The sequence below is a fragment of the Petaurus breviceps genome, unplaced genomic scaffold (assembly GCF_028583685.1).
Source record: "Petaurus breviceps papuanus isolate PSGF00001 unplaced genomic scaffold, PetGlider_PUasm1.0 90919, whole genome shotgun sequence".
NCBI lineage: Eukaryota > Metazoa > Chordata > Mammalia > Diprotodontia > Petauridae > Petaurus > Petaurus breviceps.
This window is the reverse complement of record NW_027187378.1, coordinates 10,586,074-10,611,823: the sequence shown is the minus strand read 5'-3', so window position 1 is coordinate 10,611,823 and position 25,750 is coordinate 10,586,074. Positions and strand designations below refer to the sequence as shown.

At 39.3% G+C, this 25,750-nt stretch overlaps 1 protein-coding gene across 2 annotated transcripts in view; it reads left to right on the top strand.

The window, feature by feature from the left end:
- Positions 1-20,154, top strand: part of SNX5 (sorting nexin 5) — a 50,948-nt gene extending 30,794 nt beyond the window's left edge. For both annotated transcript variants that reach the window (XM_069075462.1, XM_069075461.1), the window contains 11 exons: positions 47-157; positions 2,022-2,143; positions 4,522-4,645; positions 5,502-5,597; positions 7,612-7,717; positions 7,821-7,896; positions 9,948-9,987; positions 10,088-10,174; positions 16,811-16,970; positions 18,298-18,383; positions 19,162-20,154. In XM_069075462.1, coding sequence (XP_068931563.1) covers positions 47-157; positions 2,022-2,143; positions 4,522-4,645; positions 5,502-5,597; positions 7,612-7,717; positions 7,821-7,896; positions 9,948-9,987; positions 10,088-10,174; positions 16,811-16,970; positions 18,298-18,383; positions 19,162-19,212 — 1,059 coding nt within the window. In that variant the 3' untranslated portion in view covers positions 19,213-20,154. The remainder of the gene's footprint in view (positions 1-46; positions 158-2,021; positions 2,144-4,521; positions 4,646-5,501; positions 5,598-7,611; positions 7,718-7,820; positions 7,897-9,947; positions 9,988-10,087; positions 10,175-16,810; positions 16,971-18,297; positions 18,384-19,161) is intronic.
- The last annotated feature ends 5,596 nt before the right edge of the window (positions 20,155-25,750 follow it).

Here is a 25,750-nt window from a genome sequence, read left to right as displayed (position 1 = left end):
ATGTGAAATTGATAGTTATCTCTCAACCTTTTTTCTTCCTTTATAGACCACCCTGTCCGTTTTTCAGAGTCCAGAATTTTCTGTTACAAGACAGCATGAAGACTTTGTGTGGCTGCATGATACACTTACTGAAACCGAAGAATATGCAGGACTCATTGTAAGAGCTTAGGCTTTAAAGAAGCCAATTGTCCTGCTAAGATGTTGTAACAAGAATGTAAATTTTAAAGATCTTCCCTGCCCCTAGGCTAAAGTGCACCTGGAGACTGGGGTGGGGAGGCTTGTTTTTCAGTTGATACTTTTTGATTGGCCAGTGGGTCCAAAAGGTTGTTACATTCTCTGAGCCAGGAGAAGGCTATATAAGCCCTGATGTGTAGCTTTGTTTTGGGACTCACTTTGAGAAGTATTCTGTGATTTGATCTGAATTCTGGGAAGCCGTTGTTGAGAGTCCCCCGGCTTTGAAAAACCCAGAATGTGGAAACCCAGATGTTGACTGGGTATGGATGTAATGGTTGGACAGTTTGGAAATCTGTCTACTTGATGTTTCTGTCTTGATAATTATGCCTGTATACTTTGAGGTTCAGGGTGCTGACCTTTTCTCCTGAACAAGGTAAACGATATATGTCTGACTGATTAAAGTAAGCTTGTTAACCCATTTTGAGTTGCTTTCCTTTAACAAAGCAGATCCAAGAACCTGTGTGAGCAGGCACCCTGGGGACACTGGGGTGCTTGCTGCAACAGATGTTCTCTTTTCAGTTATTGCTTGTTTTGCTTGAAATAACCTTTTTTCATCCTTACTACTGCAAAAATTTGTTTTAGTATCTTTCAGCTCTAAAACAAAATGATTATTTTTCCATTTAAATGATAGGCGATACTTTGATAAAACCTTTCAAATGGTTGTGATTTTGCAAAACACCATCAGTGTTATAAGATTAGCATTATTTTCCCCTTTGTTTTTTGACTGCTTAATATAGAATTGGCTGCAAGCAGTTCAGTAATAAAGTTTATCTGAAGGATTTTTTTTTTTTCATTTTGAACCCTGGCCTTTCTTTAGCGTGAGCTCAATAAAATAAGGACTTGTACAGACCAACTCAACCACAAATGTTCATCCTTAGTATTATAATAGGACAGGACAGGTGCTTCTTAATATGTATTGTAGCACTCTGCTCAAGCAAGGATTTAGGCCCATGCCATGGTCTTCATTCTGCTTATCCTGTAGTTCTTTGGTTTTTGCATCCATGAATTGATGTGTAAAGGAGTACCAGATGCAGTTTGACCTGCCAAGTAGTTGATAAATGTAAATGGTTTCTCACCCTAAATGGTGAATCCTAGTTGACAATTTAATCCTAGTTGGCAGTTGAACCTGTGAATAGGGGTGTCCACTTGGCCAAAACTTCAAGCACTTTAAAACAAAACAAAACATTCCCATGAAGTCCCTTTGTTTGATGACTAGAAACCAATTCTAGTGTTAATGATGACTCAGTGCTGGCTGCAGTTTTGGAAATATTGAAACTTGGGGATAAAAACTCTTGTACCCCGAGGTCCCATCTTCCGGTTTTGTCAATGATAATCTACCAGTTGAGTCTAATATTCAAATGAGTAAATTAAAGAAAGACATAGATATTTCCTTTTATGTCTGAAGGACTAGAGTAAGTAAACTCAAGTTTGTCTAGGACAGACACCCTCCTCCCACCCACCAATATTACATGTAAATATTGGTGGTACTAAAGAAACAGAAGATGGGGAGATCCCACAGATTTTTGTCTGAATTACTAATTGGAGGTGGGGTGGAGTAAGATTTGCCATGGCTACTTAGTCTGCCATCATCCTGTGGGATGATACTGCAGCTGTTCTTTTATTCTGCTCCTAAGTATTGCCAGTTCTTGTTCTAGAGCTGATTGACTGACCTCAGAATGGGACAGTAGAGTATAGAAAGGAATAAATATAACCTGAAACAGCATTTCTTAAAAATCTACTTTAATGTCATAGTCAAGAGTTCTTATGAATATTGTGTTGAAATGCAGATACCACCTGCTCCTACAAAGCCTGACTTTGATGGCCCCAGAGAGAAGATGCAGAAGCTGGGGGAAGGTGAAGGGTCTATGACAAAAGAAGAATTTGCAAAAATGAAGCAAGAACTAGAAGCGTAAGTGTAGTGTTTTGGTGGTTGGCTTTTGGTTTACTGACTCCTTTTAGAGGAAAGAGGCTGTGGAACAAGTGTAGAGAATATATTCAGTGACTACTGGCTATATGTGAATGTTGTTTATTGTTATCTACTCGACTTTATAGACCATCTCCTCTAATTCTTTCACTTCATAGAAGAGGAACCAGGCTCAGAGCAGGGGAGCAAATTATCCAGTGTCTGTCACACAGGAGCATAGCTGTGATATAAACCCAACCTTACCAATAGACCACCTTTCATCTCATAACCTAAAGAAGTGCTTTCTTTGTTCTGTCCTTATTAATTGGGGGCTGGTTGCATAGAAGAGCTTTTGCCCTGTTGTTAAGTAGCATAATTATCCCATAACTGTTTCTTTTTACTGTACCTTAGAAAACCCAGTTAAAGTCCTAAATCAAAATACGGGATATGGGAGGGGCAGAGGACCAAGGACAGAACTCTAGGAAACACTTTGGAGTTTTTCCTCTTTGTCTTTCCTCCTCTACATTTAACAGTTTCCAAAGTCTTTCATTGACTTCATGTATAATATTCTGCTTTCCTAGTTCACTTCCTGTATTTGGCCTTTCTCTGGCTCCTCTTTCTTCCCTTATCCTACATAAAGGTATTACCTCCTTCATTTATATGCCAAGGACTGACCTGCTTTCTTAGTGGCACACACAGATACACAGACACAGACACACAGACACACATACCCCTAGCTGCCTACTGAACATCACTGCCTAGATGTCTTCTGGCTACTTCATTAAACATGTCAACACTGATTGCCATCCCGCAAGTTTATTCTTCATGACTTTCATGACTTTTCCTTTTCTGTTAATGTTCATATACTATCTGTGTCATATTTAAAACCTTGGAGTCATCTTTTCTGTTTCTTCCTTCATCTCCACATTGTTGCTAAGTCCTGTTTTACCACTTTAGCATCTCTTCAATCTGCCCCTCCCTGCTGTTACCGTTCCTTACTGTACTCCTGGACCGCTGCAGTACTATGATCAGAGTTCCATTTTTAGACTCTTGTCCAAGCTATCTTGCTCACCAGTGTTAGAACAGTTTTCTTAATGCACAGTTCTGATCATGACTTCCCATTGTTTGCCAGATAAAAGTCCAGACTTTGTAAGCCTAACAATTAGAGTTGCTCCACAGTCTGGCTTCCACCTACCTGTTTGGTCTTCTCTCCCTCCAGTCATACACATACCACATATTCCACCACAACTGAATTAATTATTGTTCTATAATCATCTCATATTTTTCTGAGTTGGGCCTATTCTTGTGCTGTTCCCTAAACATGGGATTTTGTACTTTGGAATATTTACTTAGTGAATTGCTAAATGTTTACTCATGAAGTTTTTCCCTGATCATACCTTCTACCCAGTTGGAAGTTATCTCTCTCCTCTGAGCCTTCATAGTATTTTTTTTTATACAATCAATCATTCAGATTTTATATTCTTATATTTGTATATATGTCTTCTCTCCCTGGGTTATTGCCTCATAGGCAAGTACCATGTCTTTGAGTATCTTTGTCAAAATGCTTCTTTGCACATTGCAGCCTTCATTAGATTATTATAGAATGAATGGATTCCTATGAATATTCCTAGTCTTCCCAACGCTTTATTATATGAATTTTATTTGTGAGTATGTTGGATCTGGACTAGTTATTTCACATTTACTTTGCCACAGTAGAAATACATTCGACACTAAACATCCAATTAGATGGTAAACTTTTAAAAATCAGGGCCATATTTGATATAATCTTAAACAGCTTCTTCTAAACTCCCTCCTCTCTATACACACATACATAGTAGGTCGTACAGTGCTTATATGTGAATGGGCACAAATATTAGCAAATTTTTATTACCCAAAGACTATTCTTTAAATTTGTGGGTTAGTTAAAAAATTAACAGACTCAAGGAATTGGGGGGGTAGGGTGCAAAAAATGATGATACAATCTACTGAAACCCCTGCTTATTTCAGACTTTGTGCTTGGGTTAATTGCATGGCTGCTCAGAGCTACATAGCTGGTTTTGATTGGAGATCTGACTTATCTCTGGTACTGATACATTATGGTACTAGATTAGCATGATTCTTGATAATCACACCTGAACAATGGGAGGTAACCATGATGATACTTATTATTGATTTGATTTTTTATTTTGGTGGTTTCTGCTAATGCCAGTATGTTCTTTACTGATCTGCTGCTTACTTAGGTGAGGACAGCAACATAATCAAATGCCATTTGTCACACTAATTCTAGTGTCAGATTTTGATAGGCCAATGGTTAATCAATAGTGGGGATCATTAAGATGATCAAAGACTTGAGTGTAGGTCTCAATGCTGTACATTTATTTCAGGGAATATCTAGCTGTCTTTAAGAAGACTGTATCATCCCATGAAGTTTTTCTTCAGCGACTTTCTTCTCATCCTGTCCTCAGCAAAGATCGCAACTTTCATGTTTTCCTGGAATATGATCAGGATGTAAGACACTCACGTCTCTTTTATAGGGTCTGTTAAGATTACACTGTACACTCCAAAACCCGCTGAGAAGGTTCTAAGATTGTCACTGTGTAGTACAAACTAGTGACACAGTGTTAGCAAGAAAAGCTTTCAGATTTCAAATGGAGCCATTGCAGAAAGCATTTTGCTAACTCACTCATTATCTTTTCTTGTCAGGAAAAGTCATTTTTCTTTTTTCTTCCCAAAGCACTCACTCCTGCCTTTGCCGCACCCCTTCACGTGGACAGAAGTCCTAAGGTTAAAGAGTAGTCATGTGTGCACACTTACTCGTGGTTCAGAGAAGCCCTTGGCCACGTCTGCTCTGCTTCTTGAGGTTTTTGTGACTGGGGCTGCAGAGATTTTTCATGTTTGGGTTTCTTGTCTCTTGTTAGCTGCATGGGTGTTAGACTCCCGTAATATCACTAAATTAAATGTTGTTTTTTTTTCTAAATAAAGGTTGTACATTAACATATAAGCAGTAATGTATATATGACTTTTCCTTCATAGTTTTTGTAGGCACCCTAAGTAAAGGTTTCAGATTTATGTGAATAAAAATCTCTATATATGATCAGGCAATGTTATACCATATCTTAAGAATTGAAGTTTCAGGAAGTAGGGAGACCTGTGTTTAGGCGTAACAAATTATCTTCCAGCTTAGCTCAGTTGAATTGGATGTTCCACACATCCATTAAATAAATATCGTAAATGGCTTAGAACATGGTCATGATTCTTCTTAGTTCATAATATGTAGAGTGTACTCCATGAACCATCTTTTTAAAACTTTTTCCACTCCTTTTTTTACCTCCCATTTCTCCACACCCCCCCCCCCCAATTCCAGCTAAGTGTTAGGAGAAAAAACACTAAGGAGATGTTTGGTGGCTTCTTTAAAAGTGTGGTGAAAAGTGCTGATGAAGTCCTTTTTTCTGGAGTTAAGGTAAATAAATTTAACTTTTTTTCCCTGAAATGTGATTCTATTTTCTGAGTATTAGTTGGCAATTACATCTTCTACTAAGGGAAGAGGAAAGCAATTCTGCATTATAACACATCAGTGATGAAAATGTTTCCCATCAAGAACATTGTTTAAAAAGATGGATTTTCTCTTTTACATCCATATTTTTCCTAAGCACTTTGTATAGAACTCACTAGTAACTACTGTATTAGCCAAGGGATAGGAGCATCAAAAAAGGTCTCTAATATATCCCTTTTGTTTCAGTGACCTACTTCAGCTACAACAAGGATAATCTTGGGAGAAGAAAGCAGGTTTCTCAACAAGTAGAAGCTGGAGGGAGAGCTCTCAAGATGTAGATAGGGCTTCCTTCCAAGGAAGGAAGATGCAGGTCACGGTAACAGAAAGGCAGGCAGTAAGGATTCACGAATAGAAAAGCAGCAACCCCAGAAGGGGAGAACAAAAGGGCAGCCAGAAGAGAGTTGAGAGCTTAAAATTGGGGTATGTATAGAAGAGAGCCCAACAGTAGAGGGTCAATTTAACTTTCCTGTAGTTGGAATATGTCTGTCTAGGGTCCTTTTTCCTTAGGGTACAGATGGCTTTACAGATTCTTTATATTTCTTAAGTTGGCATACTAATCTTACCAACAAAAATAGACTAAACATAGCCAACCAATTTTGAGAGATGTCACTACAAGAAATGTTTCAATATGTTTTAGTATCACATTTTCCTCTTGTGAAATGGTCATAGTATTATGCTCCATTGTTTTTATAAACTAGAAAAATCTAAGCAGACTTTGAAAATTGAACCCTAGTTCCTTCCATATTGACCATTTGTTACATTGAGTCTCTTAAACTTACCCTATGAATTCAATTTATGTATTCTGTTTAAATAAACCAATATTCATTATCAAGTACACAGAAAATAGTTTCTTCCTATACCTTCAAAGTAACAGAATGAATCCCTTGTTTCCTCCATTATAGGACTGTCTTTACCAGTCAAGTAATGCATTATTCTTGGCCAAACTAGGCAGTGTGCCTTTTGATAAGAGTTACTTTCCGGTGGTGATACAGATTGAGTGGCTTCCTCTTGGTCAGGAAAGCCTTTATCCCCCAGCTGATATTAATGCAGAGGGATCACACTGCAGAGAGAGAACAGGAAGGGAGATGTTCCCACTTGGGCATTCCTTGGGTTAACATCTTGAACACAGTCTTCCTGTGTTGTAACAAGCTTCCTAGGCTCCAGAGATGCCATCGCCGTTTAAGAACTCCTTTATCAGCCTTGTACTTTAACAGGAAATGAAATCTCTTCTGACCTTGCCAAGTATTCTCATTTTCAGCTCCTTCCTGTCCACTAATCTTACTCTTAAAAAAAAAAACTTTCAGCTCAGATATAAAATTTTTGTTTCCACATTCTTTCCTTTCCCCTACCATTTTGTCCCAGACCAAAAAAAAAAAAAGCACCCCACCCATTACACTAGAAATGTTTCTTTATAAATTAAAGAACATTGCCAGATGGGTTTATTAAGTTCCTACTATGTGAAAGACACTGTGCCAGATGCAGTGCATGTCCTGCTCCAAAAGATGCTGAACTCCAAGATTTGTTTCCAAGTCTTTCCTTTAATAGGCTTTTAGCTACTACTTGTTACTATGAATGTTCCTTTTCTTGGGAGCAAGGGAAGGAATTGGAGAGATGACTGTTAGACTTAGCTGAACCTTTCAGTTTGTTTCTTTTTTCTCTTGCTTATTGATACTCAGGTCCTAGCATGTTATTCTATTTTAATTTCTTTCCTAGTAATACAGTTAACATGTTGTATGATAAGCAAAGACATTTTAAAGTCTGATCCCAAATGTGAATGTTTGAACTCAGGAACTGTCAGAGTGAACTTTGAATTCCAAAGATATTATTCTATGGAAATATCTCAGCTAGTCCAGGTTTTCTCTCTTGGTTTGGTTAACTTAATACTTTTTTTAAAAAAAAATCTTTTTTTCCCCCTTTATAGGAGGTAGATGACTTCTTTGACCAAGAGAAGAATTTTCTCATCAACTATTACAATAGGATCAAGGATTCATGTGCAAAAGCCGACAGAATGACCAGATCCCATAAAAGTACTTACCATAGACTTGCTGGGTTAATGAAAAAGAAAGAAAAATAGCTAATGTTTTCAGCTTTGTTCCAATAGAACTGAAAATTTTATTCTTGTTTCTGCAGATGTAGCAGATGACTATATCCATACTTCAGCCTGCTTGAATAGCCTCGCTTTAGAAGAGCCGACTGTCATCAAAAAGTAAGAAGATGTGGAGGGTGGGGAGGTGACAGGTGATGCACGGAAAGTTCAGGGAGATCCTGAAATCAAATTATAAATTTGAATAAGTAGTCAATTGATCAGTTTCTGTGTGCTGTGGAAGTAGTCTTGGACTCTTAAATTGGCCTCTCCTCTTTTTGTTTACTGCTAAGACTATCATCTTTATCTCCCACAATTCTTCCTTGGAAAGGATTCTTTTGGTTTATATTATAATTAGAAATAGACTAGGATTACTTAGGGAATCCCATTATATCATTCTTGTGAATAAACTTGCTTGCTCTTTGGAACTGTGTTAAACTCAGTGTTTCTTGACCTTCTGAATTTAAAGACTAGCTTTTTTTTTTTTTTAGCAGTTTATATTCATCAAAGTATCCAAGCGCTTTGAGTCTTACAACCTGAAAGGTAGTTGTAGATCACGTGGTATTTGTTTCAATTCAGCAAACATTTATTTGTGAAATTTTGACATTTCCGCCCAGCGAGGTGCCTTGGCCTTCTAGTTAAGTCACCTGACTCCATATTGGTGGCAGTTAAGAATAAAGCCTAGTTCTGCTGAGTCTGCAGTCTGACTAGAGGAAACATCAGGTTGAAAGTGACCTCGAGGTGAAGGTAGTTAAGAGACATGGAGAATCAGTTCTTTTATCGTGAAAAGAAATCATGCTTTTGATTAATTTAGTAATGGTAGTAGCTTTTGGATTGAGTCATAAGATGGAGAACAGATGCCGTGAGCAATTTCTCCTAAAGAGTCTGTTTACTTATCTATAAAATGAGGGGTTTGGATTTAGAAATAAGCTTTACATTTTATAATTCATTTGCACCTCTCTAACTTTGTGTCAATGTTTTGGTTTTGTTAAAGATTTTCTACTGAATTCTTTGCCCCTGATTTGTTTCCCCATAACACTTGTTGATGTGAACTTATTATTTCTGTTAGAATTCATGTGTGAAATTAAATAAAATTGCAAATTTTGGAGCATAGTAGAGCTTTTCAGAATGTTTGGTCTGAAATAGATATTTTGTCCCGATAACTGACATAAATCGCTTGTAATAGAGTGGGTGACCCTGGTTTGTTGCCGTGAGGCTTTGAGTGCAGAAAAATATGTTGTGCTCACATTTGAGGCCTTGGCTATGTTAAACTTTTTTTAACTGAGGCTGGTAATAGTTTATTTTTTTCTTTAAACACATTTGTACTGATATTGTTTTAATACTGTCTGCATTTTCTACCGTGTCCTTCCCTCATCCCCTTGTAGAGAGTCATCCCTTAGAATAAAGAAAAAATTCTGTAAAACTAACCAATAGATCAGAAAAGTCTAATGCAGTATTCCAAACCCACAGCCCATCACCTGTGCAGAGAAGTGGGAGATTTCTCAGATCTTTTCTTTGTGCCTAAATTTTTGGCAGTTACAATTTTGTGGCCAGTTTTGATTGTTTTGTGGTTCTTTGATTAAAGTTGTGTAGTCAGTGAGTATATTGTTTTTGTTTTCATCGGTTATTGTATAGTTTCATATAAGTTCCACTCTTATATTCCCTTTGTTTCATGTATCACAATTTCTTAAGCTATTCCCTAATAAATGGGCATCTACTTTCTTTCTAGTTCTTTGCTACCAGAAAAAGGTGTGCTATAAATAATTTGGCATATAGGAGATTTTTCTTTTATCCCTTCCAGTGGAAGTCAAAGGATATGGACATTTTGGTCACTGTGAATTTCCAAATTGCTTTCTAGAACATTTGGACTAACAGTGATAGTTTTTAAATGCTTGAAACTTACCTTTTTATTTTGTGCATGGTTTTTGTTTTTGGAAGGTGTGGAGGAACCATTCTGTTTGTGTATGGTGGGCAAGACAGAAATTCTCTAATTTATAGCAGAGCAAATTTAAAATTAGACTTTTAGTGCTTGCTAAATGCAGAGGACAATTATGCCTTTAATATAGTTAGTAGTCATCTATCAAATGATAAAAGATTTAGTTCAGGCTTCATGAATGAGCAAATACTCTGTTAGAAATCAAGGTGATTGTTCTTTTATATCTTTTTCCCTCCAGATATTTACTGAAAGTTGCTGAGCTATTTGAAAAGCTACGAGTAAGTGTTTGTATGTTTAACAACACTCCCCACCCCAGTTGGATTTTTCATCGGACAATTAGTGACTTGTTCTTTAATTTGTTTTTGTTCCTTTTTATAGAAAGTGGAGGGTCGAGTATCGTCAGATGAAGATTTAAAACTGACAGAGCTCCTCAGATATTATATGCTCAACATAGAAGCTGCTAAGGTAAGGGTTGAAAACACTTCAGGAGTTCTGAACTAAGACAGGTTGGTTCAAGTTCATCTAAAAGACACTAAAAATTTAGTCACTTCTTGACCTCCCTGTGATGGATTCATAGAAGTTTTATCTACAATCTGTAGCATAAATTAAGACATTTTGCTGAAAATCCAAACTATGGGTTTTTGTTCACTTTCAGTAACTCCACATCTATATTGCATTGTAGGACAAAGTCATTTAGCAAGCATTTATTAAGCATTTACTATATACCAGGCCCTGGAGATACAAAGACAAAAATGAAACAGTCTGCTGTCAATGAGCTTACTTTCCACTAGAAGGCGACAGCATGAATTGAAGTGTATATAGAACCGATACAAGGTCACTGAGGGGTGGAGAGAAGCTGAAGGGAAAGGCTTAATACAGAAGGTAGTGCTTGGGCAGTCTTGAATGAAGTAACAGATTGTGGACTGTGGTGTGTGTGGGCATGCTTGGGCAGAGGCACAGAGAGAAAAGAGAATGGGGCATTGTGCAAAGAAGAGCGGGAAGGCAGGATTGCCTATACTGTAAGCAGAGAAAGCAAGTTTGGTTTACTGGGACTCTGCATAAGAAGGACCTCTGAACCTGGGCCACAGAAACTGTCAAGGAAAAGACTCAGAAGAATTGAGAGTACCAAGGAAGTGCTTCTGTGGTCCTGATGAGAATCGTTTTCCTGGAGCATATATCTAAACAGAATAGAAAACCTCCTGGGACTTTTCAGAGTCTGGATGACTGCTGGTGATTCACACAAGTATATGCCCTAAAAGATGGAGAAAATAAGATGTTAGTGAGGGATGGAGTGCACCTCACAAAGGCTGGCAAAAATGTATGTACCTGGTGTTTTAAACATCTCGTCAGAAAGGCCTTCAATAAACGATGATGGGTGGAAACAACCTGGGCCTACCCACCAAGCTCTAGCTGTCCTGTAGGATTGTTAGAGTGACAGAAGCAGCGTAGCAGTTGAGACACCCATGCATTCATAGTAAATGTTCAAAGGCTAGGTGTAAAGCAAGGTGACATAGAGGTCCAATGCAGGAAGGCAAATTTGACCTAATAGGTATCACTGAGATTTAAAGGGATAAGATCCATGCCCAGACTACATCTAGCTCTGGCTGAATGTGTCTGTCTCTAATTTAGAAGGAATAGGATATGCAAAATGTGGGCAAGAAATAAGGTTGGTAACATTGACTATTAAGAAATTTATGAATAAATCAAGGAAACGAAAGGTAAAAAGAGTGGTGGAAACCATTTGACTGAAGATTAATGGAGGGAGCAACAGATAGGATTTTTGTCTTAAGAATATTCAGACCTTCTGGGCCATAAGAGGAAACTGAGCAGTTTGGGAAAACCAGTCACATGCCTGGCACAGAGCCATAATGTAGTAGTTGATGAGGGACTTCCAATTATCCAGACCTGCAGTTAGTGATTTTTCTGATGAAAAATAAGAATTGTCTAAAGAAAATGATGTGGGTACATAGAGAACCCATCAAGATTATTTTTTTTGGAGGGGAGAGGGCAGGGCAATTGGGGTTAAGTGACTTGCCCAAGGTCACATGGCTAGTAAGTGTTAAGTGTCTTGAGACCTGTTTTGAACTCGGGTCCTCCTGGCTCCAGGGCCAGTGCTCTGTTCACTGTGCCACCTAGCTGCCCCTCATCAAGATTTTTGGAGAGATGTATAGGAGATGGAAGGACAGGTAGCAAGATGAACAGAACAGCTTTGGGATGACAACAGAAAGGGGAGAGGTGTCAGCTGTCTTGAGTGGGGAGGGGAGTCAAAGAAGGGTTAGAACTAGTTAGGGAAGAACTTGTTAGGCTGGATAACAAATGGTGGACCTGCTCATTTCTCGTTTTCTCCCCCCAATTTCTCTGCCAGAATGGCCTTTGGGTGGGAAATGACAGGAGAAATTTAACTGGTAGGCAGTTGATACTCAGTAAAAGTAAGGAGACTGTAGGAAAATGCCAAGCCGTCCTTGATGAATTGAGGTAACTTCATTCATTTGAACTTGTCAACTGGTATTAATACTTGATTGAACCACATTTTCAGATTCTGAAGGAACTGATACAACTGCTGAACCATTGTCAGTTATATATGAAAGATCATGGGAGTCTGAATCACTGATAGTTAGAAAAATGCAAGTTTAAATAACTGAGGTTTCCCCTCTCACCATGTCAATTGACTCTTCTCATATTTTGTCATCCATCTTTGCCCAGGTCAGAGGGGCTGGGTAAGTTAGACAAATTAATATTCTGTGAAGTGGTCCAACCATTCTAGATATCAGTTTGGAGTTGTATAAGAAAAGTAACTAAAAAAAGAAGAAAAGTGACTAAACTGTTTATATTCCTTGACCCAGAAATCTCATGACTGAATATATAACTCCAGTGAAATAAACTGAAACAAAGGTCAAATAGATAGCAAAATGTTTATAGTAGCACTTTTTGTGACAGTAAAGAACGAGAAATAAAATGGGCACCCATTGATTGACAGTTGGTTGGAAAATACTGTGTGACTAGCATAATATTATTACTGTATAAATATGAGGAATTCAGAGAAACACTGGGAGGTTTATTTGAACCAGTGCAGAACTGAAAACAGTATGCATCGTCACCACAAGAATGCAACTAAGCCAATCCATAAAAGCAAGTCAGACTATGAGTAACTGGAAACACCAGTGAAGATCCTAGAGAGCACAGATAATGGAATCCTGTGCCACCAAAACAGCCACGCACCTCATCTCTCCTCCACTCCCTAAATCAGAAACATGAGCGACTGCCTCAGTGGAATACTGTATGTGTTGTGAGGTGTTCTGAATATTTCTGCTTAACTGTTTTCCTTTGTCACAAGGGAGGGTTCATTCTGGAAGGACAAGAGGGCAGTAAAATGCTTTAGATAGAGTTTGTGTGCTGTCAGCCTGTCAACTTGATCTGGTCTAGAATTTTGCCAGGAATTGAAGATAGTGAATCTGTAGAAAAGGAAGTAGTGATCGCAGAAAGCTCATATGACTTCATGAACAACATAAGATGATAGACGTCTTCCTTCTTTCCTTCCTCCCTCCCTCCCTTCCTTTTCCCAAATAAATAAATATGTCATTCTTGGAGGAAACATGAAGGAAGAGAGGCTGATTAATAGTCAGAATAGATTAATTTGGAGTGGATTAAATGACTGGATTTATAAATTGTTAATGGTTTGGTGTCTGTGGGATATATTTGGTGGAATGGCTCAGGGATTGTGCCTGTGTTGTTTAATATTCTCATTAGTAAGGGAAGGGAGGGAAAACAAGCATTTATTAAGTGCTTGTGCCAGGCACTGTGCTATGTACTTTACAGATATCTCGTTTGATCCTCACAAACAACTGTGGGAGATTGGTGCTATTATTGTTTCGTTTTATGGATTGGGAAACAGGCAGGCAGCAGTTAAGTGATTTGCCAGAGGTCATAGAGCCGAATTTGAGCTCAGGTCTTTCTGACTCTATCCACTACACTGCGTAGTTGCTACTTACTTGGATAAAAGCTTATGTGATAGGCTTTTCAAATTTTTAGACGACAAAGCTGGAATGGGTAGGTAGCATGTTCCATTAGTCTGAATTCAAAAATATCCTGAAAGACCAAAGGATTGGGCTGCATTTCATCAGATTGTATTTAGTAGGGGTAAATGTAAAGTCCTGCTTGAGTTAAAAAAAATCCACTTCAAGTACAAGATAGGCCTGCATGGTTGGGTGATTGTCTGAAAAAGATATGGCAGTGGATCTTAGTGGGTTGCAAACTGAGTATGAGCCAGGGCTACACTAAGGGATTTGTAGCTTTGAGGAAGAAAAGGCTGAGAAGTTCCTCCATGCTCTACCTTAGATGGATCATGTGTGGGTGTATTGATGATGTATGTTTGCTTAATGGGAAGATCACTCCCTTCCATTAATAGGCCCATGTGACTTGCTTGAGTCACATGAATCTGTGGTGGGAGGAGCTTGCTGAGCAGGTGAAGCAGGAAGGATGGAGCAGAGCTGAGAGGAAGTTGGGAGTGAGAGTAGTTAGAGCTGAGGGAGAGAGAGGAAGCAGGCAGTGAGCTGCTGTGAGTGTTCATTGGGGGAAGGCTTGGGGGTGGCGGTGCCCTCTGCCATTCTTATTGTGTATAAATTTCTTTGTTGCTATGGTGCATTCGGCTTTTTGGTGTCTGAATAAATGTATTGGTTCTGTTTTCAGTGTGGAGAGTCTGTTATATTTTGCTGTTCAGAATTACGCTGGCATAGGCATTGTGAATATCGTGTTGGCGCTGCAGTGCGCTGTGGGGTTCAGTACTGGGTGCCAGAGTTTGGGATGGACATTGAGAAGGTAGAGAGTCTCCTCCTATGTGAAGATAGGCAAAGGAACTGGGGGTGCTTAGATTAGAGAAGGAAGGCCTTAGGGACTACATTTAGAGAGCTGTCATGTGGAAGGAGGACCACACTTAGTTTGGCACCTTAGGCAGAACAAGGAGTAGTGTGATGTTGGAAAAACTTCCTAAACATTATAGTGTTCCAAAAGTGGAATGCTCTGACTGCCTTGGAGGCTGAATGACCACTTGGGCAAGAGGTCATGGTCTTGGGGGTTCTGGTTAGACTAGGTGGCTACTGAGACCTTGCTGACTAAAATTATCTGAACTGCAACATTTTTTTATGATTTCCCCTTGATAGAGTGAGCTTACTAGCTTTCCTTTCCATCTGCATGTTCTCTTATCTTCCATCCCTGTAAATGTTTTCTGTCAAGTGGTGGCTTTGCTGTTTCCTAGCTTTGACCTTTGGCAAGGCTCTGGGCTTCTGTCTCTTCATCTGTAAAATGAGAAGGCTGTAAGACTAGTTGATCTCTCAAGCACCATCTAGTTATAACATTATATAGTTCTGGTTAATCTTTAAATGAGAAATAAGAAGGGGTGAATTCTTTTAGGGATTTATTAGCATTGTGACTTAACAGATGAATCCTTACTTCAGTTTAATGGACACAATAAGCACCTGACATTTGAAAGGTGAGAGGCAGCATGCAGTAATAGTAGGCTGACCTTGGAGTCAGAAAGACCTTGGGGGCGATCCACCATGCGTAAGTCACAACTTCTCAGGGTCCCTAAGTAACAGATTGAAGTTACAGACTAGTTTCTCATTTTCATTGATGGAAGGAGTTTCCACATGTAGAGTTCCCTATACTGATGAAATCATCAGTTTGCACTAAAGATTTCTTTCTTTTTTTTTTTTTTTTGCCTTTGGAGGGCAGTTGGGGTTAAGTAACTTGCCCAAGGTTACACGGCTAGTATTTTTGTGTGGGTGTTAAGTGTCTCGGGCCAGAACCGAACTCGGGTCCTTCTGACTCCAGGGCCGGCGCTTTACTCACTGCGCCACCTAGCCGCCCCAGCACTAAAGATTTCTGTAGGACTTGAGGGCTACATAGGCAAAAGGACCAGCGGCTACCTGCCTGCAGGGACCTTATGCTCCTTCCAAATTGAACCCTCCCTTGTGACAAAAGAAAACGGTTAAGCAAATTCTCAGAACACCTGACCACACCTATAATATCCCATGCTAGTAGTCCCTCACTTCTGGGGGTGGGGCTTCCATTATCTGTTCTCTAGGACCTTCACTCGTTTTTCCAGTTACTCATAGTTTGACTTGCTTTTATGAATCGGAAGGTATGGTGTGTATAAAGTATGTGAGGGGAAAAGAGAACTGATATCTGGGAGGTTGGGGGCAGGGTACGAAGAACCTCGTGTAAAATGGGATGTATAAGTTGTATTTTGTAATATGTGAGGGATTCTGAAAGGCAGAGGTGAAGAGGGAGAGGAGACCTACACATAGGAGAGAGTGCTTCTGGTAAGTGTGGAGATGGAGTCTCAGGAAGAGTGAGCAAATCAGCTTGCCCAGAAAGACGCTGTGTAAAGGGAAGGATAATGAAATGCCTGGAAAGGCAGGTGGAAGCCGTATTGAAGAGAGCTTTGAATGCCAGGGTGAGAAGTTTGTCTTTTATCTAAGATATTTTGATTAGAGGGGAAGTTTGGTCAGTTTGGTGTTTTAGGAACACTGTTCTGGTGCCTGGGATAGATTGGAGAGGCAAGGGAAACAGGTAGGCAGCTATTAGAATATTTCAGTAGTCCAGGCTAGAGATCTGGAGGTGATAAATACCTAAATCAACATAACTTAGGTGGTGGCCATGAGGAAGGGATGATTCAGAGGAGAACTTGGATAGCCAGAAGGACAGTGGTGTCATTAACAAGTTGGAAAGATAGATGGCTTTGGGGGAGGAAATAAAATTCGTTCTGCTTTGGACTGGTTGAATTTAAGGTAGCTATAGGTCATGCAAATGAAGTTGTATAGCAGGTTTTTGCTAACATGGGATTTATATACCAGTCATTACTAACAAAACAGTTCTAAAAGGTACAGAGTGCATCTTGTATATATTTTTAAAATACCTACAATTAAGCCGTTTTACTTCTGAAATTTTAAGACCATAAACTTTAATTTTATGTCGTTATAGTATGCCTGGTTTAGAATAATTCTATTTACTTAAAAGCAATGTCATTATTTGATTCCTTCCCTCCATGTATATGCTTGGAGTTTTAAAAGGAAAGTTGAATTGTCCTACATGTCTTCTTTCCAGGATCTCTTGTACAGACGTACAAAAGCCCTGATTGACTATGAAAACTCAAACAAAGCTCTGGACAAGGCCCGGTTAAAAAGCAAAGATGTCAAGCTGGCTGAGGCACACCAGCAGGAATGCTGTCAGAAATTTGAACAGCTCTCTGAATCTGCAAAAGAAGGTAGATGATGCTTATCTATCAGCAAGTCTCCTAAATTTATCTGCATAGGACCCTCTTATTAGAGCATGTAATTCAGCCCCCAAATGCATTAGTGTTTGATCTGGAATGGATTTAATCTGTTCCAGGGTTGTCAGGAAACTTGAAAGATATTAGTGCACATTGAGTACTAAATATGATTACAGACAGGTGTTGCGGTGGGCGTGGGAAGGGAATACAGAGTAGAGCCTGTCTAAACTTTTCTTAATGTGTTTCCTGACATACTTTAGCGCAGTATTTCACCAGACGTTCTAAGTCAGCCTGTTTTGGGGATGCCCACATAAATGTCCATGAGGTAAAGGCTAGATGAAATGTAGCATAAACCAAACCACTTGACTTTTTATGTTTAGTAATGTGGCTAAAACTAGCATCTTTATCTAATCTTAATTTTCTTTAATGGACTGAAATGGCATTCTTGTACAGTACAAATCATCAGCCAGTCCTATAAATGATTGAACATGTTAAGTACAAAATTTATCATTACTCTCCCCCGTAGACAGACACTTTTAGTTGTGTTTTTTGTAATGTTTCCCCTGGAATTAATTTTTCTTCACCCCCATTTAAATGACTATTTAAGAAAAGAAAAAAAAGCACGTTACTAAAATGTGTACCTTGGAGGCCAGTGATTATATAAACTATAAAAAGTTAGGAAATTACTTTTTGTGCCAGGAGAAATCCCAGTTGCTGTTGATGCTTCACTAGAAAAAACTAAACAATTAAAAGCAGTTACACTGCAGATGTGGTGGGGTTTCAGGTTTATTCTCTCCAGTTAATGGAATTGTTTCCTATCGCCAGACTTAGCATCTTAGCTATAAATATGGGCTTTGTTCTACATCAGCATTTACACCGTTAAGATGCTGTAAGACTTTTAAAGTAATGATTTATAAAGCAGAGAGGCTTGTATCTTTATTTTATCTAGAAACACCAGCTTTCTTTATCAGGGAGGTAGCTTTGGGATGTTCTGAATAGAGATAAGATACTCATTTTTTGCTTCCTGGTTTTCTAGTTGTAGTTTCTGATTGCTTTGAGTGTTTTTTTTTTTCTTTTTGGAGGGGGGAGGGCAGGGCAATTGGGGTTAAGTGACTTGTCCTAGTCACATAGCTAGTAAGTGTTAAGTATGTGAGGCTGAATTTGAACTCCAGTCCTCCTGACTCCAGGGCCCGTGCTCTATTCACTGCTTCCACCTCCTGTGTGAGTGATTATAACTTTAAAATCTTAGCATTTCAATAGTATAAAGAGAATGTGCAAATTTTTTCAGTTTTTTCAAGTTGAACATTTGTCTCTCCTGTAGAACTGATCAGTTTTAAACGGAAAAGAGTGGCAGCATTTAGAAAAAACCTAATTGAAATGTCTGAGCTGGAAATAAAGCATGCAAAAGTAAGTTTTATCTTCAAGTAGAATTATTACATAATGCCAGTTTTTATTTCATGAGTTGGGAAGCAGAGGATTGCCCTTTCTTCACTGGAAACTTTAACATGCTAAAGACCTTGCCATTATCCATCATTATATGGTCATTTACAGGGTATGCCAGTATTTGATGAAAACAATATTGTGAAAAGTCATGGAGTAACATGACACTAACTTATATTCCTGTGTATTCTGACCATGAGGATCACCTGTTTGTACTGGTTTTTCTCTACAAAAACCAAACTTCTAACAAATGAGAAATAGTGTTGCTTTTGAGAAAGCAGCTATGGATGTGTAGGTATTAATAATTCATTCCAGAAATAAGGCTAGACTGTTATATTATCAACAACCTAACATCAGTGCTTCAGTCATTGAAAGGTAGAATCCTGGAACGTATGGTTAATTTCAGGTACACATGCAGTCTTACATGTACTCCTTTCAGGTATGACTTTCTCAGAGTTGGGAGTTGTATGTTATCTATAGAAATATGGAAAGGCAGTCTCTCTATAAACTAGGAAACCCAGGGCTCTATTTCAGGATCTGAAGGAAGCAACATAAATTAGAAAGGAATTGGATATCTGAAATTTAGCATCTCATTACACCAAGCTGTGTACCTGATTCTGAATTTGTCTAATGGAAAAGTCAATCCAAGTGGATTTTAATTATCTTCTGGAGCATAAGCATTTTAAGATAGGTGACTAAGTGATTTATTAGACTGCCTCATAGCTGTTTCTCCCCTTCCTTCTAGAATAATGTCTCCCTCTTGCAAAGCTGCATTGACCTTTTCAAGAACAACTAAGTTGCCTTTTCTCTGAATGAACCTGAATGAACTGAAGATGAATGTGAAAACCAGCATCAATTGCACTCAATTTCATTAGCCATGGAAGATTTATTTTTACTTTTGACTAAAACTTTAGGTCTAAAAATTTATATGAATAAATATTTTGCTTTCTGAGAAATGACTAATACATAACCATGTTTAATTTTTTTTTTTTAGAATTTTCCTATGAGTTAAATTTGCATGTATCTTATTTGGACACAGCTAACCTTTCTGTCAAATACATTTAATACCTCAAAGTGGACAGTGAGTACAAGTCCTAGATTCTAAATAATTCTTTTAAATGGTAAGGAGAAAGGTACCCAAAAACGTCCATGTTGGAGCAAAGCATAAGAAAATTTAGTACAAGGATGCCCCATTTCTTGTGCTCCCATCCAGTTAAAAACTAAAAATTGGAATTAGGAGCCAATTGTGTACAAAAAAACATTCTTCAGCTCAAGAGTTGAATGACAGGTGTCCAAACATTCCATTCTTAATCAAATTTTTTTCGCTTATCATTCCCATAGTTCTTTAACCATCTCAAGTATTTATATTATATTGGGAGATCAAGGATATTTCATTAGATGTATTTTTGTAAGTAATCTTGTACAGTACAGGTTTTGTAGTTGGAATACAAATACACTTGGAGAAGAGAAATTTTCTCCTATTTAGAGTGTCACCAATTTAGGAGTGGAGAGGAAGATACCTTAAGGGTATGGAAACAGTGCAGTGACCTAGTATATAGTATAATTGGCTGTATTAATTTTTTTTTTAACTACTCCTCTGCTTGGTATGGAGGAGCATAAAAATCCATTTAAGAGAGGGCTTGTGTGTGTCTTTTTTTTCTTTCCCTTTTTGTCTGCTTTGTTTTTTTTTACACAAACTGGTTTATTGCAAAATGTATAATAAAACATAAAGAGAATACTTCCTGGAGTTTAGTGTTTTTAAATTTTGTGTTAAAATTATATCCAAGTCTTTGAATTCTTTTATGATTTGAAATTGTCTTAATTACAGTTGGTTAGGGGTCAGTACATGTGGCTGTTTTCGATGGTGTAGGGGGAGGTTAGAGGGCAAGGGTGCTGACTGCCGGATGTTAATTGAGAGAGTTGTGTATGAGTTGCTCTTAATTCAGTGGCAAAAGCTAAACTATAACTGCTAGAAAACCTTCTCCAGTGCGTAGCTCTCTGAATCATCGTTTTTGTCAGTGGTTGAATGCCGCAGTGACTTACAGGGGTCTCCATCAAGCACATAGTTATATATTCCCAGTTGCCATTTTCCAAAGGACTTACTTTGGAAAGAAGTGAATGAATTGGGAGTGTTGAGGCAACTCTCAATAAATAAAATGGGTTGGTAGGGAGGGGACAAGGAGAATTCTGAGCACAGGAAAAGGGCCAAAGGTAAGAAGAGGGAAGGATGAGAATGAGGCAGCAGCCATTCACTGTAAAGTCAGGGGAGGAGTATAGTAAGGCTGGGAGTGGAAGGCCTTGCATTCTAGGGTGAGGTGGTGCCTTGTTCCATAGGCAATGGAAAACTCCTGAAGGCTTTGGAGTAAAGACAAGTATTGAGTAGTATGATGCTTCAGGAAGATTGCTCTTAAAGCAATACAAGAGATAGATTAAAGAGGGATAAGAGGCTAACGACAGGAAGATCAGTCAGGGGACGACAATATTAGAGATTAATAGGAAGGGCATGGAATTTAGAGAACCATGTGATTGTAGAGAAGAAAGAACTTGGAACCAAGGTCTTGAACCATGATAAAATCAGCAGAAATGGATAAGTAGGGAATGGAGGGGGGTAGGTATCTTTACGGAAGATAGACCGAATTTTAAAGGAGAAAGGAAAGGACTTTGAACAAAAATTATCCAGTAGGCAGTTGGGGAGATGGGACTGGAGCTCATGGGTATAGTAAGGCTAAATATGTAGGTTCCCAGGTTATTTGCGTACTGCTGATGAATTGATAATTTAAGAAGTTACAAAATGGGTACAGGCAAGTCTGGTTCTTTAGGTCTTTGCTAGGAAATACTGTGGTATTTCCCAAGACTGGTAGGGGGAAACAAAGTGGCAATCACACTTTAGGCACGGGATTTGGGGGCAAAAGAAAAAGTACCAAAAGTAAGTATGGATACTATTGGTGATGGGGTGGTGAAGGCAGGCAAGGTGAGGATGGGGATGGAGGTGAGTCCCAGAACCACAGATATGAGTTGGGAGCACTCAGGGGCGGCCAGGTAGCACAGCGAGTAAGAGCACTGGCCCCAGTGTCAGGATGACCTGGGGACCGAATCCAGGTTCAGACACTTAGCACCCACCCAGAAACACTTGGCCGTGTAACTTTAAGCAAGTTACTTAACCCCAAATGCTTAAAAAAAAAAAAAAAAGTTGGGAGCACTCAAGCCATGTGGACCATTAGATGAAAGAGGGCTGGGGTAGTGGGATAGGAATTTGGGGTCTCATTTTTGTGGTTTTTGAGGAAGAGGGAAGTAGATTAGTCTGTGCCACAGATTAGTTCATTAACATAGCCAGATCATTTCAAAGTTGTCTGTAAAACTTTAACTTATCCACATAATCTTAAGATCAGCACTGGTCTGTGGAGATCTGGAATTTGTGGTTTATTTACATACAGGACAAAAGGCCCTCACCGCAGAGCCTCGATGGCCTCCTCCGATTCAGCATGTTACCAGGATTTGAATTTTGGTTAATATATGATGTGATTTATAAATTATGCTCCCTTGATCTTTGGGATGGTTTGTACATGACTTCTAGATTCCCCCTTGTAATCTTCCTGCTATTGTCCCTTTATGACTAACTGGCTGCTTGTAAACTTAACTTACCATTATAGAAGGGGGAAGATAGTGAGGGGGACCAGAGCAAGATACAGTTTTAACACAGAGGATAATTGTAAATATGGGAGTAGATGACTAGATCACCAAAGGGAAAGTGTAGAAAAAGACCCTTGGTAATACTGGAAGTTTAGGTTATGAGGGGATAAAGATTTAACTAGTGAAGAAGATGGAAAAGTGTTAAATTGGGGGCTGGGGGAGTGGTGTGCAGGACATGGAGATAAGTAATTAACAAGTATTGATTAAGCTCCAGTTGCTGGGAATAAAAAAAAATAATCAAACCATCTCTGCTTTCAAGTGGCTTCCTTTGTATTGTGGAATAGAGATAAATAAACGTACACACACAATGAATGTTTAGGAGCAGAGGTAGAACAAGACTGGCTGGTGACATCCAGAAGGCCTTTATGTAGCATGTGACACTTGAGATTAATTTTTAGTGAAGCTAGGAGTTATATGAGAGGAAATAGAGTCCTAGATTTAGAGCTAGAAAGAAACTCAAAAGAGTCCATCTACCAGGGTAGGGAGCCTGCAGCCTCAAAGCCATCTGTGGCCTTCTGAGTCCTTGGGTATGGCCTTTTGACTGAGTCCAAGTTATACAGAACAAATCCTTTTATTAAGGGAATTTATTCTTTAAAGTTTGTGTACAAAGGGCTGCACTTGAGGACCTAGAGGGCCACATGTGGCCTCAAGGCTGAAGGTTCCTCATTTCATTAGTACACCCCCCATCATTTTATAGTCAAGAACCATTAAGCAACTACCAAGAGCCAGGGGATACAAAAGAGGCAGGATTGAACCACTTAAGGATTTCCCAATCTAATGGGAGAGACAATAAACAAACATGTATAATCAAATAGGTATGGGATAAATAGGAAATAAGAGAGAGAAGACCCAGAATTAAGGATAAGGAAAGGTTTCATGTAGCAAGTGAGATTTGAGTTGGGTGATCAATATCACTGGTTGGGGTCAAACTTGTGCCTTAAGGAAAATCTCTTAGTGGCCAAATGGAAGATGGATTGGAGTAGGGTAAGCAGATCCATGAGGAAGCTATATAATTGTCCAGGCTTGAGATGATGAGGGCCTGCACCAGGATGGTGACTGCCATCAAGGAAGCAAAGGTGAGATGGAAAGGTTTTGGCAACAGCTTGGCTGTGAGGGAAGGAGAGCTAGAGGCAAGGATAGTGCCTAGGCTGTGAGCCTCAGGTCCTGGGAGGATGGTGATGTCCTGTCCAGTGTCAGGAAGGTTAGGAAGTGGGGAGATTGTAGGGGGAAGATAATTAGTTCAGTTCTGAACACACTGAGTTTAAGATGTCTACTGGACATCCAATTTGAGATACCTGAAAGGCAACTAGATATAACGATGTTGGAGGAGCAGAGAGGTTGGGGCAGGATAGATAGATTTGCCAATCGGCATAGGGATGGCAATTAAAACCTTGGGAACTGATCAGATCACTAAAGTGAAATAACAGAAGAAAAAAAGGACCTAGTACTGAACCCTGAGGGACGCCCAAGGTTATAGGGTGTTTTTTGGACGACAGTCTAGCAAAAGAGATCTAGAAGGAGCAGTCTGATAGGAAGGAGAACCAGGAGAGAGTAGTGTCCCGAAAACCCAGGGAGGAGAGTGATCACAGCATCAATGGTCAAGGAGAGTGGGGATTGAGAAAAGACCATTGGATACATTTGAGGAAGCTTCAGCCTAGATGTTGTGACTTGTCCAAAAGAACACTAAGTGGAGGGGCTAGAACCATCCATCCCTCATTCCAAATCCAGTCTACCAGAATTGAAATGCACATGAGGAACATCAGGTTGGCCCTTTGGCTTGCATGGAGGGAGGTTACATGTGATAAGCCTGGAAATGTAGGCTTCCAGATCGGGGAAGACTTTAAAAGCCAAGCAGGAGTATGTATTTTATCCCAGATGCAATAGAGAACTACCAAAGTTCTTCAAAAAAAAAAAAAAAATTTAAATTCTAAACTTAAAATAAGATGAGCATTTTCTACATATAAAGCATGTGCAGTTTTAAATAGCTAATATTGATATAATGCTTTAAAGTTTGCAAAACACTACAGATATCTCATTTGATCCTCTTGGCAACCCTGAGAATCAGGTACTGTTATCTCTGTTTTACAAATGAGGAAACAGCAGTTTAGTGACTTGTCCAAGTTCACACAGCTAGTATCTGAGGCTGGATTTGAATTCAGGTCAGCTCCAGAGCTAGTGTTTTATCCACCTCTCCACCACCTCCAGTTTGCTTCTCCCAAGTATACAACAAATGCAATATATTATTTTTCAAATCTGTCATCTATATTTCCTACTGACTTTCCTGTGTATGTTTAAATGCTTCTTTGACTATTTTTGGGGGCCCCTTCTTGGTAACATTCTTGATAACTGCCCCTTCTCTTTGATTTACCTCCTCTCCACCCCCCAATTGAAAGACAAAATTCTTACATGAAGTAGGTATTGTAAAGGTAAAAAAAAATCATCCTCTTGGCCAGATCTGACCCTCAGGGAGTGGGTAGCATGTCTCATCACCAGTCCTTGATTGGAATTCTTAGTAGTTTAAATAACATTTTAATTTGTTCTCCAGTTTCTGCTCACTTCAGTCTTCATCAGTTCATACAATTCTTAACAGGTTTTCCTGAAGTCGTTCTTTTTGTCCTTTTTTTTTTTTTTGAAGGGGGGAAGGCAAGGCAATTGGGGTTAAGTGACTTGTCCAAGTTCACACAGGTAGTTAAATGTCAAGTGTCTGAGGCTGGATTTGAACTCAGGCCCTCCTGACTTCAGTGCCGGTGTTCTATTCACTTGGCCACCTCACTGCCCTTTTGTCATTTCTTGCAGTAAAAAAATCCATTCTGTTCACATAAACCATCATTTGTTCAGCCAGTTGATGTGTTCCTCTTCTCACTGCCACCCTCCCCCTGCCCCCCCTTTGCCATAGAGCTTTTAGAGCAAGGGTAGAACTGCATTAGGTACATCCCCTTGGCAGCTGTGGAGGATTGATTTGAGAGGGGAGAGACTGGAGGCAGGGAGACCCCAGGGAACTGGACCATTTCAAGTTGTCTTGACTTTTTTCTTGCCACTAGACTCCAAATAACTGGTGGAGGCAGTGAGGCTAATGACATTACATAGCCCTGCCTCACTTAAATCCAATTCACTTGAAGATCAAGACATTACCCTATTCAAGTCATTGGTCCTCTTCAAGAACAAAGGATAAATAACAGAAGAACAGGAAATTGCAGTAAGAGGGAAACCTTAAGGATCCAGATGTTGGAGATGGATCAGTTTTAAGTGATGGTGAAGTCTAAGGTAGAGTAGAAGTGGAGGTCATTGAAGTCAAGGATACTAGGTTGAACGGCCATGTTGTTGGGTCATCAAAGTTAATATCAAAGAAGTCATCCACCATAAGGGTGACTGTAGATGTTGCACATGTGGATGACTAAGCCAAGTGCTGAAGACCAAGGCAGGTGGAAGAGTATCTTGGAGGCTCAGTGATTGGGCTCAGGACAGGGTGATGGGATTAGGTGGTATGTTATTCAAGAAAACAGGTTATTGAATAATGGTGACAAAAAGGATCTGGAAGTGACAATGACAGTATGCTTTGTTTTCCTGGACCAGTGAGTCATGGGACATGAGAAGAAGAGCCACCAGAATTGGAGAGGGGTGTCAGGCCATCTGACATATACCCG